Source organism: Carlito syrichta, unplaced genomic scaffold (genome assembly GCF_000164805.1).
Source record: "Carlito syrichta isolate Samal-C Ts95f unplaced genomic scaffold, Tarsius_syrichta-2.0.1 Scaffold307873, whole genome shotgun sequence".
NCBI lineage: Eukaryota > Metazoa > Chordata > Mammalia > Primates > Tarsiidae > Carlito > Carlito syrichta.
In genome coordinates, this window is record NW_007251969.1 from 17,862 (window position 1) to 37,810 (window position 19,949).

At 41.7% G+C, this 19,949-nt stretch overlaps 1 protein-coding gene across 5 annotated transcripts in view; it reads right to left on the reverse strand.

The window, feature by feature from the left end:
- Positions 1-18,822, reverse strand: part of CCDC80 (coiled-coil domain containing 80) — a 33,204-nt gene extending 14,382 nt beyond the window's left edge. For 3 of the 5 annotated variants that reach the window (XM_021715848.1, XM_021715847.1, XM_021715845.1), the window contains exons 1-2: positions 15,567-17,591; positions 6,907-7,063 (exon numbers count right to left, since the gene is read on the reverse strand). In XM_021715848.1, coding sequence (XP_021571523.1) covers positions 6,907-7,063; positions 15,567-17,516 — 2,107 coding nt within the window. In that variant the 5' untranslated portion in view covers positions 17,517-17,591. Of the gene's footprint in view, positions 1-6,906; positions 7,064-15,566; positions 17,592-17,857; positions 18,364-18,444 lie in introns of those variants that run through there. The other 2 variants (XM_021715846.1, XM_008064671.2) reach the window with 2 other exon arrangements.
- Between the last annotated feature and the right edge of the window lie 1,127 nt (positions 18,823-19,949).

Genomic DNA, 19,949 nt, shown 5'->3' on the forward strand with positions numbered 1-19,949 from the left:
TTACATCAACTGTGTGCCTGGCATTCTGTTTAAAGCTTCCATCTGTAAATGCACCTTCTCTGTAACATCATGGTTTCTCCTCCTCCAAACCTCTCTTCCCTACGTTCAGACCATTTTACCCATGTCTGGACCACTTCAGTCTCTCCCATTGTTTCAGACATTTCCAATCTCCTCCAGCAGTTTTTCACCTTCATCACAATTACCTGGATCATTTGTTAAAATTAAATGTTTTGAATCCAGACCAACTGAATCAGAATCACTGGAGGTGAGGCCCACAAATCTGTGTTTTAACAAATTTTCTGGGTGATTGTCTAAAGACGAGAGCTACTGCGACACAGGATAAAATCCAAATTCTTGTCATAGTATACAAGGCCATTCATGTCATGGACTCAGCTTATCTTAACTCGCTTATCTATTAATGCTTCCTCCATATATGATCCTCCAGTCCTCTGTTTTCAGTTTCTAGAAACATGCCCCCTCTTCTTGGAATGCTATCCAGATCCATACCCACATGAGTCCTCCTAGTTTACCTGTGTAATTCATCTTTATCTCACTTGTGTACTCATAGCATTTTGGCCTTCTGTAATGATACTTTCATCTTGTGTTGCAACCAATTGTTTACATGTTTATCTTTCTCTTAGAGATGAACAACTCAGTAGGGACTGAGTCTTTGTCATCTTTTATATCTTTTCAGCCTGGAGCACAAGAGGTACTCAGTGAAGACTTAGTAATCATTAAAAATCGCCTCTAAGAAGGATATCATATTAAAAAAGAGGCTAGTGAGGGAGAGAGTGAAGAAGGTGAGTGATTCTAGTACTGTGTAGAACACCCACCATCAAACATACACACTTTCCTTTGGTTTTGTGAGCCTGTGACACAGTCTAATATGATTTGAGAAAACACATGCATATAGATTTATTTTCAAAGTTAAGGCTTGCATGTATTATTTTAAATAAAATATATTTGTATGGCATTTAAAATATAATTATTCTTCTTAGGAAGTCAGTACAGACCAAAAATGTCTTGATTGTACTTTAGGTAAGTCTGGAGGCAGACACCAACAGAAGCTGAACTGCTTTTATCTCCAGACTATTCCCAGTACTGCTGAGCAGTCTTAGGAGATTATCTCAGGATAACCTTGGCCTCCAGCTTGGGACTTACTTCCTTTTGATTGGAAATAGATAAATTTAAATGACTTTTCAATTGATCTGCTCACTCCTCTTTTATTCTATGAGTGGCTTTTTTCCCTCCTATCATCCCATTGTGGGATGAGTGACTGGGTTGAATTAATAAGTGGGACTAACCTGGCCATTTCTGATGGGTCACAAAGCTGCTACTCTTACATGTTCTTTAAAAAGAGCAACTTGTCCTATCAATGAAGAATGTGTCCTACCCAGGTGATTTTTTTGTCTTACAAACTGACTTCACCAAACCTTAAAAGTTACTTAAAATTTATATTGGAAATATTTAGTAACTTCACATGGCTTACCAAGTAAAGTGTGAATTCTTTGTCCTGGTATTTGAAATCTTCTAAAATCAGGTGTCAGATTCCATTCCCGGCTCTTTTTTCCCACCAGTCCCACACCCAACCTTCTGTGGTAGAGCAAATCTGACTGCAAATCAGAATCACCTGTGCAACATTCTTAAGCTATAGATTCCTGGACCTGATTCCTAAATGAATGAGTCATTATCTTGAAGTAGAACGGGAGTCTGAATTTTTGTTCTAATGTACATATAATGCATATGCTTCGAGATGAAAAAGACTGACCAAATAGAAAAATGGGCAAAGAATACTAAAATGCTTCTTAAATATGAAAAGATGTTCAATGATACTCGAAAAAGGAAATACAAACCAACACTACCCTACACTGGTACCACTTTTCATATGTCACATTGGTTTAAAAAAATATCTCAAAGTTTGATCACATACTCTAATTGGAGAGGTTTGTGGAAATAGCCTTGAAAATTGCTAGTGAGGTTGTAAAGCGATCCAACATGTATAGGAGAGAAATCTGGCCATACCCACCAAAATTAGGTACATCTTCTGCTTGGTTCAACAATTCTTTTTCTTTGACTCTATTGTAAAGATGAACTCACAATTTCACAATTAATAACCTTGTACATATATCACTCTCTGTATGTGTGATATGTGTGTAATAACAAAATACTGAAAACAATCCAAGTGCCCATTGACAAAATGGTTAAATCAACATGGTAGAATTTTACAATTGCTTAATAAAAAATGGGAAAGATGTCTACATACTGATAAAGTTCGGTAGAAAATACTTTAAGTGAAAAGAGCAAGATGAAAAGCAGTATATATAATATTCTATATTTTTTATAAACAAGAGAATATAGGTGTTTATATTTATTTGTATTTGTATTAAGAAGCACTATGTGAATAAGTAAGGAATTATAAAAATGATTACCTATGGGGGCAGGGAGTAGCAGATTAAAGGGGCCAGAAGTGAGTATAAGACTTGTCTGGGTATGCCTTTTTTACATAGTCTTTTGAAAAATTAAATAAACAAAAAAACCTTAATAGAGTCATCACCTATCAAAAAAAACTACTCATTTTTCAAGGCCCCTCCATTAAATCAACCCACTTTTCAAAATTCTCTGATATTTACAATACCTTCTCTAATGACTGCAGTTGAAAGAGCTAATCCCTCCACTAAAGTCTTCAAACACTTGTTTTGTACATTTGACTTATAACTTTTCACCCGTGGATTGTCAGGGATAGATCTTGACACTTACACTTGATGTTGGAGGTAGCAAGGGCAGTGGACTAGGATGACTAAGCAAGGTAAGTAAAGACTGAATAAGCAGAGGGGTCACTCAACCAGTGTATGGAAGTCTGAGCACACCTTCAGCCTCTCCTCCCAGCTCAGGGCTACAGTGTCTAGAAGAGAAAGTTGGCAGGCATTGTCATGAATGCTGAAAAGAGGAGTTGGAGACAAAGGATCAGTTTTTCTGTAATGCCTCAGAGGGAAAGCTGCATTTTGATTTGTTATGGATTCTAATAGTGAGGCTTCTCCATAAAGAACAATTCTCTTCAACAGGATCAAAGGCAGAAGTACATAGCATTTTAGGCTGATAAGTACTCTATTATTCTCACATATAAAAGTTATTTTTTGAATAAATATGACGTTCTTACTCAGATAGGAAGGAATCAACACTTTCTCTTTGTTGCCATATTCTACCTCCATCAGCTTCTCCAATTCTCTTTTAATTGATTACCCTCAAATCACCTTCCTTCAAAAGAAACTATCAAAGAAATTCCTCTGCCCCATTAAATGTCCTGTATGTTTTAGCCCTTAAAAATCTGGTGATCAAATACCAGCGTCAAAATATCTTTCATGTCTATATTCTGCTTAAAAAAAAAAAAGACATGTGCTTGCTGTGGGTTTTCCCACTTTTCATGCTGCAATAAAATTCCTTTAACCAGAAACGTCTCCCTAACTGACCAGCTTTGTCTATAATCCATCCACTTAAAATACACACCCAATATTAGTATCCTAGATTGACATTTTAAATACCACTAGCAGGATAGAATGCCCTTATACATTAGGGCATTTAAAACCTCATGTATAATATACTCTGCTAGCAAAGCCAGATGGGCATTGGAATTTGCTCAAACATCAATAACTTTCTTTTAGACTAAAAGCTGAAATATTAAGGTAAGTTTCCTGGTGTTTGTAGGTTCATTGTTGATGTCAAAATACATTGAGCAAGATGGACCAGCTGGTGAGTACAGCCCACACTGTAGTTGGATATGGGCCTCTACTTTCAAGGCCCAATAAATGTCTGGAATAGTAGGGCGTACTTGATTTATTTTTTAAGAAAAGTAAGGCCATCTGATAGATTTCCAGTTGAAAATCAGTCAAGGCTGAGGTTTGGTTCATGGAAACCATGGCTCATGCCAATTCTTATTTTCCCATGGCTGACTCCCAGTCTTGGCTGAAAGTGCTACAGCCTTTCCCATAAGGGTAACCTGGGGCATGACACACAGAAAGAAAGGCCCTCCAGAAATTACATGAGAATCAAAAGATCCCCACTCCCCCAAATCAGGTCCAGACTGCCATTCAGTGAGGAAAGTACCCAAATCATAATACCTAATTTCCAGTAAGGCCAAAAAGAAAAACCTCAGCCTCTCTACAGTTCATATTCAACCCAGATGTCTAGAAAACAGCAGGATTATTCTAAAAATTTGCCAAAGTAGCACCAGATGCTTATAATAGGACCACATTATGGTTGAGGTGGAAGATATAATGATTTTTCCAAACTTCTCTAAAATAAGGAATGAGAATACTTTGTGGAAGAGTTGGTGGGTAACACATGTGACACCAAGAACACCTGGTCGAGGAGGGCTTTCATCACCAGCCAGTGCCAGTCTCTGTGCTGGACTGAATACCTACTTCCTTTCTGGACATCTGGAGTAAAATTAAGCTCACTGGCCTCATGCTGTTACTTGAAAATCCAGGAAACAAATGGTTGGATTCCAGTTAACCAATAAATATGTGACTTTATTGTATTAGTCTCTCGGGTTTCAGTTTTATCACCAGGAGTATTAATGCATTCTGACCCGGAAGAACTGTTTCGAGGGTTCATGTGTCAACATTCTACAATTAGCAGAAGGCAGTGACAAGTATTTTGCAATTCTAGGTACTCTAGTAACAACTATGACAGTTCATTGATCTCCAGATGACAGTTCATTACCACCGGATCAAATGGTGGTAATGACAGTGATCGCATAGTAGTGCCTATTACCTACAGGTCTTTCTTTCTTTCTTTCTCTCTCTCTCTCTCTCTCTCTCTCTCTCTCTCTCTCTCTCTCTCTCTCTCTTTCTTTCTTTCTTTCTTTCCTTCTTTTTAAGCTGGAGTCTCACTCTGTCACCCAGACCAGAGTGCAGTGGCATGCTCACGGCCACCCCAGCGTCGACCTGCTGGGCTCTGGCAATCCTTCCGCCTTAGCCTTCCAAGTAGCCAGAACTACAGGCACGCGCTACTACCCTGGCTAATTTTTTGATTTATTGTAGAGACGAAGTCTCTCTATGTTGCCCAAGCTGGTCTCAAACCCACAGGCTCAGGCAATCCTCTTGCCTCACCTTCCAAAGTGCTGGGATTACAGGCTTGAGCCACCGCACCCAGCCATCTACAGGTATTTCTATACATTATCTTATTTCTATACATTATCTTACTATAGCTTGTGAAACAGATACAATTATCTTCAAAGACAAGACTTAAGGGGTAGCTTATCCGAGGTCATACAACAAATAAATTGTGACCCTGGGTTTAAATCTATCTGCTTCCAGAATTTCTTTTGTGTCTTTTGTTTGTACGATTATTAATGTTGCTGTTTTGGTTAAGAAAATTCTTTTTTTGTTGTTCTTCCCCGAATATATACACAGCACAGGATAAATGTCCACAAATCAGTCATTGATCTGCAATGATGTATGATGGAACACTGGAAAGGATGCTATTTATTTTTCCTTTGTAGTCATTTCAGGGGAAGGCAAGCTAAGTAAGGAAGAGAATGTATAACTGAAACTTTACCCCTGAATAAGTTCTAAAGATCTGCTGTACAACATTATGTCTATAGTTAACAATACAGTATTGTGCACTTAAAACTGTATTCAGAGGAAAGATTTCATGTGTACTTTCCACAATTTAAAAAAGGTGATTTAAAGCTAGACCATATTAAAATCAAATTGACATTATCATGATAGAATTATGACTGATATGTATGCAATCACACCAAGATCATATGCCAGAAAAATCTGTGAGATAATGTACGATATACATTGAAGTTAAATGTTAACTAATGGGGAAATACGTTTCATATTCTTGCAGATACTTTCAGATGAAATGTATTATATGGAAACTATGCAGAATATGCAAATAATGGAATATGAAGAATTACTCTAAAGTATTTAATTTTTAAAAATGTTTTTGTAGAGGCTGGGTCTCACCAGGCTGATCTGGAACTTCTGGTTCCAAGTGATCCTCCCACCTAGGTCTCGAAGCACTGGGATTATAGATGTGAACCACCATAACTGACCCAGTATTTTCACCACAGTTAAAACGAAAATAACAACAGCAAGACAGTAGAAAATGCACATAAGAAAAAGGTTGTTGGTTTTTAAAAAATTAAAGTCCTAGAGATGCAATAACTATAAAAGAAAACTGGGTGGGTCAGATTTGGGGCTTCTGATTATGAGGTTTAACTAATCACAATAAGCCTTGCAATGTTCCCATGAGAACTGCAATGAGTTAGATCTCAGCTGCCCAGCACTGAGCTGTGCACCTCATGAGTCTCCCCATGCTTCGTTAATATGTAAAATTGTGAACGCTCTCAACTCAGTCAAATTTTTCTACTCTCCAAAAAGACTTGGGTGCAGTTCAACCCATATTTTCAATGACTTTCATTTAGCCTAACAGCTTCTCCCAGGTCTGGTTAATTCCCTCCTCCGGCTCACCAGAGTCAAATACTTCAAAGAGTCTGGCAAATCCCCAACCATGATGAGTCACCTGCAGCATAAGGTCTACAGGAAGATGCGATGGTGTTGCTCACAGGAGAGATGACTCAGGATCCAGAAGAAAGTGTCTGCATGCCTCTCTCATTTTCCCCCACACTGTATTACTTTTCCCATTTTCCTCCAGCTTACTGACTTTCAGATAATCAAGTGCTTGCATATTTTTCATTTTAAAATGCTGAAAACTGAAACCAGAACTATCCTGGAATGACTATGTCAATAACACAGGCACGCTGACCTATGTTACACTACCAGAGAGCCCTCTGGACATCTGCATTTTCATTTTGATCCCCCATTTATTTCTCCCATAAAGTGAGTCCCACCTTAGATAGAAGAAAAACAATAATATAATCAACATGCTTAAGAGAACCTAGCTGAAAGTGGTCGATTTTCATGGTGCTGTTGTTGACAGGGCCAAAGATCGTGATCACAGAGATTTTCCTGGTAGCCATCTTGCAGAAACTCTCCAGATACTCATCACGTTGTTGAACATACATATTGTTCTCAGCCTTGGGAGCGGTGATCAGCTAGAAGTGGGTGATGACAAACATATTAATTTACAGCAATAGTTTTATATTGAGGCAAAACCCAAAGAGATGATTTGGAATAGAGGGCTGGTGGTAACTAACTGACACCTATACTACAGTTATTTTGTTAACAGCATAATTAGTATCAGAAAAAGGCCCTAATTTGGAAAGGCCTCTTTTCTTCTAATAGCTCCAGATAATTTAGAGTTTTCTGTTCACTTCCATTATTTACCTTCATTACTATTCTCTGTGTGTCCCAGTTTTCTCATTTATAAACTCTGCACAGGAAATCCTTATTTTGCAAGGATGTTGTGAACAACACATGAATACTTCACATGCAGTAATTGTTCAGTAAATATTATCTTTCTTCCCTCATTTTGATCTTCATTGTCCTCATTGGCTGATCAGACATTGGCTAATTCAGTGGCTATTACTATTATTTACATTCCGTAGGGTTTAGAGAGTTTCACAGCCAGGCGTTGGACACTAGGAAACATTCTGTGATTTCGAATTTTTATTAGGCAGTCTTGCAGAGTTTGTAGGCTTTCTGACATACATTTTGTGACACAGAAAATATTCATTGTCACATTGAGCCTGTGCTGAGCTCATAGTGGATGTCTTTTGATATTGTAATTCTCCAACAGGAAGGTTTTCACTTTCAGTTTAGCCTTCTCTCCAATTCAGACCTGTATTTTTCAACTAATGCCCTGTCTTTCATTCTAATTTTGTGACTCCTAACTTCTGGGGAAAAAAAAGAAAGACACAGCAATTAAAAGAAATACTTTAGTCACAAGTCATTTGAGAAAGCACATTTAATTATTTTGGATAAAATGAGGATACTCCTATTTTTTGGAGGTATCCTTGAACCTTCTCTCTAAGAATGTCTCATATTGATATCTAACATAATATAAAAACTTCTCCATTCCGTGATTATTTTAGTTGTCCCTTTCTGAGCCTTCTTTAATTTCATCAGATTTTTCAGAGCTGAAACCAGAACTGTGAACCACACTCCATGAATGGGTGGGCCTAGTGCTGCTCACCCTGGTGGTAGGAGGGTGTGAAATTTTATTCTAATGATGACCAGATCTTTGTTGAGATATTTTATCCCAAATCGCCCACCAGGCTGACATCTGCAATGAACAGTGTTTGTTCGCCCTTTGTTGACTCATCATCAAGCTCATAGGCAAGCCAGTATAAATTATTTTCCATAAACAATTTCTTATACTTGACCACATTCAAATTTATCAGCTACTTTTCTTTGTATTCACCAAAACTTATAAACTATTTCTGAAGTTTGTGGTTTTTTGTTTGGCATTTTTCAGAGGAGAAGTCACCATGTTGTTGACCTCTTCCAAATATTTTGTCAAAATAGCTAACAAATCTGGTCTCAGCTTATCTTGCTGTTTAATTTTTTTCTATCAGAGATGTGTTTATTGCTACTTACAGACGTTCCCTTCTAAGAATTTGCTGTACATGACAAAATACTCTTTCTCAAGGAAATGGTGTTCAATAGTCTTTGAGTGGAAGATTAACAAAGGTTTTCTGGAATAAAGTTTTTGTTTTTCTTTTTCAGATCATTATTAATTTTAAATAGACATGCTCTACTTTATTTTATATTTTGTGTTTAAATGCCTGTTCAGATGGACATGGTGGATTAGGAAATGTACATTTTAGAAATATAATTTCCCAGGGAGAAAAATAATAAAATTTCCCCAAATTTATTCATTGATTCACAATTAGCCTTTAAAAAAGATTGAAGGTGGCTATAAAAAGATACAGTGGTGGTACTTCGGGTCAGTATGCCTGTTTTTAATTAGCTTTACGGCATCTGTACAAATATTTCTTCAGGTTTTGATGGTAGCCCAAATCTTGGAGTTTTAAGTTGATATGTTTGAAGTATTTCTTTCTGACTGTGCTTTGCTCATAAATACACTATTTTTAAATAAATGAATGAATGTTTAAGTGAAAACACAGAACAGTAAAAAGCAAAGGTGAGAGAAAGAGATTTACTGTTAATGACTTTGGACTCCCTATTCTAAATTAAGGATAAGCTCATATCTAGAATATATTTAGAGGAGTTTCTACAGCACAGCTACCCAGATGTTAGATGACTGATAATTATCAGCTCCTGTAACTTCAAATCTGCACATGGACTCCATTTCATTCATCTCATTCTTTGCCATGGACCTTTATAATCGATAGACGGACCCCAATATGACAGTCCTCAAAGTCCTCTAGTCTTCTCCCCCTTGCGTACCATTAAGACTTCCAGACAATATGTAATCACACAGAGCTTCATCCTCCCCTGTGTGGTAGGATCTCCCACAGAACTCTGCACATAGTAGCATTAGACCACAGATACCCAGTGGGACTCTCACTTAAATAAATAAAAATCTCTAATGCTTATTTTCACCTCAGAGCCTTTGCCCAAGGATGCCTTTACCCACCAGTGAGGTGACATTCATTTTGCATGACTCATTTCCTAGCTTCCTGCCCTCCATGGTCTGGCCCCAGGCTCTCTCTCTTGCTAAAGTCCTCCTATGCCTCACATGACCTCATCACCCCGCATAGCCAGACCAGTCCAAATTAGGAAATGAAAGAAATCTTGGGCAAACTGGCACAGAGAAAAGATGACTGCAGTCAAAGTTGGGGGAGGCTGGCATTTTAGTCCTAGTTCAATCCCTGATAAATTTGTAGTCTGAACAAGCCCATTTAATCTTATGAACCTCTTCTTTGTCATTGTTACAATGAAACAAGTTCCCTTAACCTCATAAAGTTGCTAGGACTAAGCAAAAATAAATATATCTGTGCAGTCTGTGTCCCTGAGCACATGCAGGTATGTTGCCACTGAAGAGTTTGCCCACGTTCCTTCCTTTGTTTTGGCCTGGGTCACCCCTCCCATCTCAGACACCTGCCTCCACCTCCCTCCTCCCCAACCCCTTGCCATAAATCTGAACATTTCTTTCAATGTTATCATCTTCCTTAAAGTCTTTTGTTGCCCCCAACCGTCACTTTCTTTTTGAAATTACTGTTGTATTATCTGTGCTGCCCACTTGGAATTTAAGTTTTTCCTTCAGTTACTATTTTAAATGTCACCTCTCCCCAAGCAGAGTGTTAAGTTCCTCAAGGCACTGAAACCCCGGACCCTATTACTGCCCTGCAGATTGTAGGAGTACAGATGCTGGGTCACATTCCTCAGGTTACATAGAGAAGAGGTGAGGGACTCAGGGACAAAGGGACAAAGGTTGTGTATGTCTAGATGCAACCCACAAACCGTCTATAAAGATACTCTCCCAGCCGGGCTCGGTGGCTTAGCCTGTAATCCCGCGCCTTTGGGAGGCTGAGGTGAGTGGATTGCCTGAGCCCGCGGGTTCGAGACCCACCTGGGCGGGCGAGACCTCATCTCTACAATAAATCAAAAAATTAGCCGGGCATGGTAGTGCGCGCCTGTAATTCTGGCTACTCGGAAAGCTGAGGAAGAAGGATCGCCGGAGCCCAGCAGGTCGAGGCTGCGGTGACCGGGAGCGGCTACTGCACTCCAGTCTGGGCAACAGAGTGAGACTCCAACTCAACAACAACAACAACAAAAAGATACTCTCCCTTACATTTAATCTGCCCAAATTTGCATCAGAGAAAAAAGAGGAGGTTGACCATCCAAACACATTTCAGGAACTCTGTCCCTGTGTTTTGACATCTCCATCTAATTCACTTTCTAGTTTGGCAGTATTTCAAACAGTGTTTAAAATGAAAACCATTTCCAGTATTCTCCTCCAAAAAGAGCATCCTAGAACTCCTCAGTAAACATTATTGTCTGTCACTTGACCTCTTTCCCGTTTGGTGGCAATAAATCAGGGCATGTATCATGAGTTTACAATTGTGTTGTGGTTCTTTTTCACACTTCTGTTCCAACTGGCATGTTGGCTCAGTAAGCCTCAGAGAATAAGGAAGACTGTCTGAATAAGTAAAGAGAGCAAACGAGAAAGGAAAGACGGTGGGGGGAAGATATTGTAAGTCTTGGATTACTGTAAGTAATGCATAAGGCTCGAAACACTAGTTTTTTACAGAATTCTGAAAAATAACTTCCAAGCTAGTAGCCTGCATCAGTAAAGCAGAAATTTAAATCCTTTTCTAAAACTAAACCTAATAAGTAGATTGTTGTCCCAATATCCAGATTTCTGAAGCAAGGTTGAAAATGTTAACCCATTTGAATTATAGGAGATTATCACCAAAGGATGCTTAAACTTTCATTTGAATCTATGCAGCTCAACACTTGAGGCCCCTGATTAACTGACAAGTGAGTGGATCTCAGAGCACAAAATCATCAGCTACATTCTCCATAGTCCAATGTTGTAGTGATAAACAGCTTACATATACTCTCACTGTAGTCAATCCCAAACTGACGCCTAGCAGTTTGAAGGATTAGGTTAACTGGGATTCAATCTATTGTTCTTGACTGACTGCTTGGAAACCAGAGAACTGAGGTGCAGAGAACTAGCTGGGCAGAAACTCCACATTTGTGCTTAGCTATCCCTAACCATTTATGTGGGTGACTCAAGGTTAGAAATAAATTTTTAAATGTTCATATTTATTAACTAACAAGATAATTTCTCATTTTCCCTTTCACCTTATGGCATATCCCTTGGAAAGCTCATACGCTTAGGAAGACAGAATGGGGGAGTGGCCCAAGTTTGAGTTTTCAAATCAAACAGACCCGAGTTCTAATTCTGACTTCACCACATATTAGCTATACATCTTCAGTATCTTAAGCTTCTATTTTCTCCTCTGTAAAGAGGAGCCAATCAACCATTCATTGAGAGATTGTTGTGAGAATTAAGCTTCACAATTGCAGCAAAGTACCTTACAGGATGTGCCCCTCCCTGTTGGCAAGGTAAGAGGCAAGAGGTTTGAAATATTGACCTCTGGCCTAAGAATAGGACACCTGACTGCACCTGCAGCTTCTGAGAAAGCCTCTAGGATGGGGTCCCCAGCCCCTGGGCCATAGATCAGAACCAGTTTGTGGCCAGTTAGGAACTGGGCTTCATAGCAGGAGGTGAGGGGTGAGCAAGGGAAGTCTTATCTGTGTTTACAGCTGCTCCCCAAGGCTCACATTGCCGTCTGAGCTCCGCCTCCTATCAGATCAACACTGAAAATCCTGTTTCCATTTCTAACATCCTATTTTTGTGAAGCAGGATTTTCTTCAATGACAGCAACCTAAACGAGATTGCAGAATAGACTGGACATAAGTAATATACTTTGGGTATCACTGTCTCCCATCACCTCCAGATGGGACCATCTAGTTGCAGAAAAACAAGCTCAGGGTTCCCACTGATTCTGCATTATGGTGAGTTGTATAATTATTTCATTATATATTACAATGTAATAATAACAGAAATAAAGTACACAATAAATGTAATGTGCTTGAATCATCCCAAAACCATTCCATCCACCTCCAATCTGTGGAAAAACTGTCTTCCACGAAATATGTTCTTGATGCCAAAAAGGTTGGGGACCACTGCTCTAGGATGCTATTCACCTAATCATGGCCTATACCATTACTGTCAGTGTTTCCCTAAGTAACTGATTAAGTGGCAGTTATATGATGTGTCCACATCTAAAGAAAGGTATAAATAAGTGCAAAGCACTAGGGGTTTACAATAAATTGTTGGCAGATATCAAGTTACTGGAAAACTAGAAAGAAGAGCTAAAAGGCCTGTGCAATTTCTTGGAATGCAAACCTGCTTAAGTTTGAGCACACTGGGTTAAGTTGAGGCCAGTTGGAAGTAAATGTCCTTAGCCATACTTGAACAGCTCAAGTGTTGAGCCTTAATGAATAGTAATTGAATCACTGATCTTCCAGAATAACATCAGCCCAGTTTGATGGGAGATGTGAGGAGAAAAGGATAAATGGCACCAGCAATGTTTTTCAGCCACTGGTCTCTCTGTCGAGCGAAAACCTCTTTTCTCTCCATCTTTTGTTTTTGTGCCATGTTTATTTTCATCTGGTCTTTTCTAATCAATTCTTACTTTAGACATCATTAGCTCTTCAGAAAACACATTTCTGATATGATCATCATTGGGCACATGCAGGATCAAAAGACTGAAATGCCTCCTGCTGGCATTTTCTTTCTAATAACAAACCTGGTTCTCTCACTAGCCCAAAGAGCCAATGCCGCCAGGAGCAATTCCAGCTGGTTTCTGTTTTGCCTCACATGACATCAGCAGAAGCTGTCGTTTGGGTTTCATTCGCTAGAAATTTATGACCAGGGATGCTGTTAAAAGCAGAAAGGGCCCAGCTGGGCTTTCAGATCTCTGGCTAAGGCAGTGGAGAGAAGGAGGGAGAAATGAAAAGCATGCCTAACATCAGCGATACAATATGAAAACCTCTTTCTTTTGACTCACAAACTAGGGGCAATGGAAGTATTTGCCAGATGGGTGCACAATTACAATTCTGACATTTTACCCATGCTTATTTTTTGCCTGGCTAAAACCTGACCATGAGGAACACTTTGCCTGCCCCACTGTCTAAATGGACAGAGTTGGATGATGTGCTTCAGTGGGCTGGACAAAGTCCCGGTACTCCAGAGGGGAGCATGGAGCAAACCACTAATGCTTTCCCATGCCCCATAGAGAGCAGTCTGCCCCCATAGGTCCCTTAAGAGACATTCAAGTATCAGATAGAATTCTATACTGACTGAAATTCGATTTTTTGTTCTAACTGAGCATTTCCATTTAAGTTTATATACTCTGGGAATATCCAAGCAGCTGTTAAACGACTCTAACAGCCTATCACCTGATAACCTAAGTTGATATAGTCACTTTAAGGCTCTGGTTAGATATTACAACAACATATAAAACATATCTAACAAAACATACACACACACACACACACACATACACACAGCCTTAGAATCAACCAGAGCTAGGTTTTATTCTGATACATAAAACCATTATTGATAGAAATAGCTAAGAGAATTTGGGGCATACTCCACCTATGATAAACACCATCAAGAACTTTGCTCTGAGTAACATGTCAAATGCACATTTAAACTCTTTGAAACCACTTAAGATGAACAGGTCCCAGAATTCCTCTTCCTAGACCATTAATTCAAATTTAGGCAAGATTGGAAAAACTAAAAGTTCCTCTGAGAAATGCCTTAAGAGTGTCTGTCCTTTTTGGTGTGGGAACACAGGGCAGGGAGCCACCTTGTGCCTTCAGTAGTATGTATGCTGCCCTCCATGGCATGAGTTGGCTCTCTCACCCAGGTATAGGAAAATCATTCCTGGCTCACATTATCCAATACAAGTCTACTAATCTTTTACTCTGAATTAATTGTAATATATATACCCTTTTCCTCCTTGACAACCTGGAGTAAAATGATAGCCTTTAGAAGCCAGGGGTAGAAATCTTGGAGGGACACTAAAAGAGAGGGGTAGGAAACACCAAGAGGAGAAGGAGCCATTTTCACATCATTGATAAACTCTGCCCTTATATTTGGGTTTGGGCTTATTCCTTCCCAGAGCCCTCATTTGGTCTATCTAGATTCTAGATTTATCACTTGTTGAGTGGTGGTGAGTAATAGTTAAAAGAGAAGGTCACTGAGATGAACCTGTGACTTGCTAACACTAGTGGTACTCAGAACCATGGGCAAAGGGTAAGTAGGGACTGCTTGTCTCCTTTTTCACACATGGGTGCACACGCACCTGCATACTAATTTTATAGCACTTGAGGAGAAACTGACATATAGACTCCAAAATCAGTTATATCTCTAGGGTACTGGAAATTGGACCAATTAACCCAGTTCCCCACACTCCATCCCTTTGGCTCTTACTGGTAGTTGGGCAGTAATCAGGAGAGGTGGTCGTTATGGGGAGCAGGTTTCTGCCTGCTGGTTTTAAAAGGATTCATGAGGGTCACACCAGCAAGGACCCTTCTGCACACCTAATCATACCCACCCTCCAACCATGTTGTCTTACTTTGACCCTTTGAGGCCTCCAATATTGATGTGGACCTAATTAGGGAGAGCAGGGAACTCTGCCATTTTCTCATATACCTGCTTCTCATTCCTAATTCACACAGAGAGAAACCTTTTTCCTAAGCTGTGACTGGAATCAATGCATTTCATTTTAGGAATGCCTTCATTCTTCTTTTATCCTTTGGACTTGGTAAAAAAGGAGCTGTGTCCAGAAATACCCCTTGTAAGAGAGTGGTAAAGATGGGGAATGGGTCCTGACCAAAGGTGCCCCTTGGCCTCCCAGGGCCTCCCAGTCATTGACTCTGTACCATAGAGTCATGAGTTGAGTGGGTAGAGCTTCATAGAGCATCTAAACTGGAAGGAGCTACTGGCCTGTTGCCCTCTCTTGCTAGACTTCCTGATCTTCTTGACACTGCACAGGTCCAGCCACAGTCTGGCATCTAGCAATGTGATTTTATAAAAATAATAAGACAGACATGAACATGCCCTGCCTCAGCCCACAGAAAAATGCCAAGGTCAAGGGTACTTACAAGGAGCCGTCGTTTGCCTTCAAAGGACCCCAACAGGTCGTTCACTGACTTCTTGGGACTCTGAGTGAAATGCTTGCTGGTAGGTTTCTGGTAGCCGTCCTGCTCTGTTTTACCTGCTTTTTTCTTCTTGCTCTTCTCTTTCTCCTGCTTGTTCTTTTTCTCGGCCTTCTTCATTTGCTTTTCGCTCTTGAGTAACTTGTCTGGTTTCTCATTCTTCACCTTTTTTTTCTTCTCCTTCTCGGGTTTCTCAAGTTTTTCATGCTTTTTAGACTCCTTTGCTTTTTTAGGGGGAACATTCCCTGCCTGCAATTCCTCCTCCAGCTGAGAGGCAGTCGGCCGGCTGAGGTCATACTTATCCTCATACTCATTGCTGAGAATTTTGTCCTGGGCCTTCTTTTTGAGAGCCTTCTCCTTTGCTGGCTTATGAAGACCTGGCACCACATTTGGGTCCCGGTGGCCATGTTCCCGCCTGTCCGTGCGATTGTCTCGGAAACGACCCGGGCTGGCAGCCCTGGTGCTGGGCTCTGAGACGGTGGTGGGAGGGGCCACCGTGAAGCTCTCAAAGCTGGTGGCCTTGCTGGGCCTCCTGGTGGTCTGTGGCCTCTCCCTGGGCTGCTCCTTCCGGGGTGGACTGTAGAAATTCTCTGAGACTGAGAACACCCTGGCAGTGGTCACCTCCGTTGTTGCGGGGGGCTTGTGGGAGGCTGAGGGAGTCCAAGGCCTCTGAGTGGTGGGAAAGGCGGTGGTGGTCGTAGGTCTTGCAGCAACCGTTACCACCCGGGCTGTGGCTCTAGTCACGGTTGTAACGGGAGCAGGAGGAAAGGTGGTAGCCCTCGGGGTTGGGGGAGATGGGGACAGAGCTGCTGTAGTGGTGACCGGTTTTCTCATCACCTTCCCTCGACTGTCTCTGGTTGGTGGGACTTGCGGTCTCCTTGAATCCTCTTTCCTCTTCTCACTGCCTAGGCTTGGCCTTCCTGCTCCTCCACCACTGTCATTCCCTTCCTTCACCACCTGGCCCTCCAACCCAGAGGCCTTACACTTTTGGATAAAACCCTTCTGCCTGATCTTCTCAATCCTGCGGATGGGGCCCTGGTCGATGACCTCGTACATGGCCTCCAGCCTGACCGGGTAAGGGTAGCGCTCCTCTACCTGCAGTGTCTTCTTCAGCAGCACCATGCCAAATTTGCCCTTCTCCAACTTCAGGAAGCTCATCAGCTTTGGGATGAGGCTAGGGTCCAGAGGCTGCTCCAGGATCTGGCCCTCGCTAGTGATCTTTCTCACCTTGCCCCCTTCCTCGCCTACCTGGTGGAACAGTACAATCTGCTGGATATGCCTTTCTGCCAGCTCACAGTACACGTCGTCCTTCAGGAGGCTCATCATGAGGCGATAGTAGCCTTCCGAGGCGTGAGGTGCTGAGATGACCCATACCCTGTTCTTCCCTGCGAAGCTGGCAAGGATGTTGGGAGAGCTGGACCCAGAGGGGAAACGCAACATTCTTGACCGAGCAGAAGATCCCTCATCTCGGACCATCTCGCGGGGAGAGCTCCTGGCTGTTGGTCTCTGCTCAGGCCTCACAGGGGCCCTATGGACGCCCGAGGGGGCTGGCAGCTCCGTTGGGCGAGCTAGTCTCAACACTGGCACACTCCGTCTTCTTTGGAGAGGCTGAAGGTTTGAATCTTCCAGAGTGGACCTCTCAATTCCACGAGACCTCCCCGTGTGCCTCAGAAACCGAGCGGGCCTACTGCCGGCTGGGGAAACCAAGGGCACTTTCCGCCCTCCTTGGCTCCCTCTGATCGTGTCATGGAGGTGGGGTTCTGATCCACACACCAGCCACATGGCCAACAGCATGGTGAAACAGGGTCCCATTCTCCACGTCATTGTGTAATCCACTTTGGGATGCAGCGGGGTCAGAAGACAGAAAGGGGAGGGGGGAGAAAAGAAAAAAATCATTTAATTGGAAACAGAGGTGGTCATTTTCTTTTTTCCTATCTTGGCCAAGGAGAGCGGGAAGGAGTGGTTAGAGAAGGAGGGAAGTCAAGGAATGGAAAATAGGTTGAGATCCTGTTGCTTTTAAGCCCCTGTAATTTGTCAGTGTTTAGCAGAGACAGTTACATTAAGCAGGAAATTCAACTCAACTCAGTGCCCCGGTTAGAGTGCACTGTTTCAACTAACGCTCTGGATGCTCCAGAGAAAATGCAAGCTGAGCAAAATTATGACAACATTCACATTTCATTTCTTCAAATAAGCAACAAAGAAACAAACACAAAGGACAGAAAGGATTACACACTTACATGGTGGCTCATGGAGATGGAATGTAGAGGGCTGCAAAAGAAATCTGGAGTTTGGTCCCCAGGACAGTTTCCTAGATGAAATGCTTTTCCTCCCAGCCCTCTCTCTCCTTTCCGAGGGTGAGCAATACAAAAGGGGTGTGCTGCAGCTCAGCTTGCAAAGTAGCACCACGGATCCACAGCCTGTCCTGATCTCAGAGCTGAGCTGATGCCTGTTCTTTCTGTCTGTGTCTTTTTACCTTCTGGACAAGTAGGATGAGGTGAAAGGAGCTGTCCTTCTACGTCTTTGTATCTCCATTTGTCTGTAGTTCCTCCCTGGTCTCGTGTGTTTGTGTGCGCCGGTCCCTTGTGTACAGGACGTCCCTTGAAGTCTAGTCCTGGCGATTTCTGAATCTCGCTCTTTCCCTCTTTAGAGTTCCAGGATCCTTCTTATCTCCCTTTCCCCCACAGTCTGGCTTAGTCCCTTTGTTTCCGGGCGTAAAAGCACTGGGATTAATATGTTTTCCAGGCTGAGGGAAAACACAGGAATGTGATGTTGAAAAGGGACTTTTCTTTTCCTGAGCTTCTCTCCTCCCTTTATTTCTCCTCACCTTTTTCCCCTCTTCTTTCTCCTCTCCTTCCTTTTCTTCTTCCACTTGCTTGGATTCAGTCCCAGAAATGTCAGGACTATCTCAGTTTTGCTCCAAACCAAACTCAAACAACAGCAGCCACTGGAAATCAAGGGAACTTCACTAAGAATTTAACAGATCAGCAAAACACCGCCTCCTTCCCACTTCAGCACGTTGAGAGTGGACTCAGTGAGGAGGGAGAGGGCTGTCCTTTGGGGTGGGGGAAAGTTTTGAAACTCTACACATCATCATAAATCACTTTAGAATAGGATGACTGAGGACTTAACTCCTTCTGTACCAAGCAATCAGGGTGCTTTCTCTCTCTGTTCTCACACTGCACTTTGGAAGGAGAAAATTATCAGATTTTTGCATCTGGCAGTTTGGTTTTCTTAGAGACATACTCATTTGGGTCAGGGAGCTTGGCTAGGCAGACACAGACAGTATATATATATTTATAGTTCCATGCATATATGCATATATTTTTATCTCTTTTTCCCTGCTTAATGCTTTTAGTTTGACGTTGGAAAAGCCCATGGAAAACATGACTAGGTTGTTTTTATTTTATGCTAATTGGGGATCATATTACTGTGTTCTTGGTCCTAGTTTCTCCTTGGCATGGAAGAAAGCTGGTTAAAGGTTAGAAATGCAAGCAATGGCTCTCTTCCCCTGAGACTGCAGTCGACAATTACATCAGGGAGTGGGCATTATGGTTTCTAGCTTCAGAGCTCTGGCTACAGATGGTAGACTAAGGGCTTCCTTGGAGATCATAAGTCTCTGTGTGTGTGTGTGTGTGTGTGTGTGTGTGTGAGTATAGTACACTATTTTTGCTCTTGAGTCTTTAGGTGTCTGTAGGGCTTTAGGCAATTGTTCAAGAAGTAGATTATCAGGTTCCAAAGGAGAAACTGAGGGAGCTTTGAGCTTCCACCTCCTGTGTGTGCCATGAGGATTCAGCTTTTAGTGGAGACAGAAAGTGCCTTAGTTTATATGACTATTTCTTGCATAGGTTATAAGGACATTTCTTGCAGCCTTTCCAAGGGCATCCTGACTCCCCAAGTCAGTATTAACTGCTACTGACAGTGGCAAGCCAGGGTTCTCAGAAGCCTCCTTGCCACTGAGGCCATGCTAATGGCTTTCCTCTCTGGATCAAGCCTCAGTCCTGCGTGCTACCCCTTGATCACCTCCATCTTGTCCTGCTCACATTTGCCTTTTCTCTACATAAGTTTAGGAGCAGGGAACCAAGGATGTTCTGTAGGGATGAGTGTAGAGCTCTCAGCCTACAGCTTAAAGTCCAAGGTATATCAGCAAGGAAGGCCCCACTGTGAAATCCTCTCATACACTTGTAAGCATAGTAACAAAGGTGGGCTTCAGACAGACCTTCTGTCCACTGGAGGCCGAGATTTCAGCTTTCTGGACTTCACCTACTAAGTTGACCAAATGCTTTGTGCTAAGTTGGAGAGTCCTAAATGTGATTTCCTTTCTCATGACTT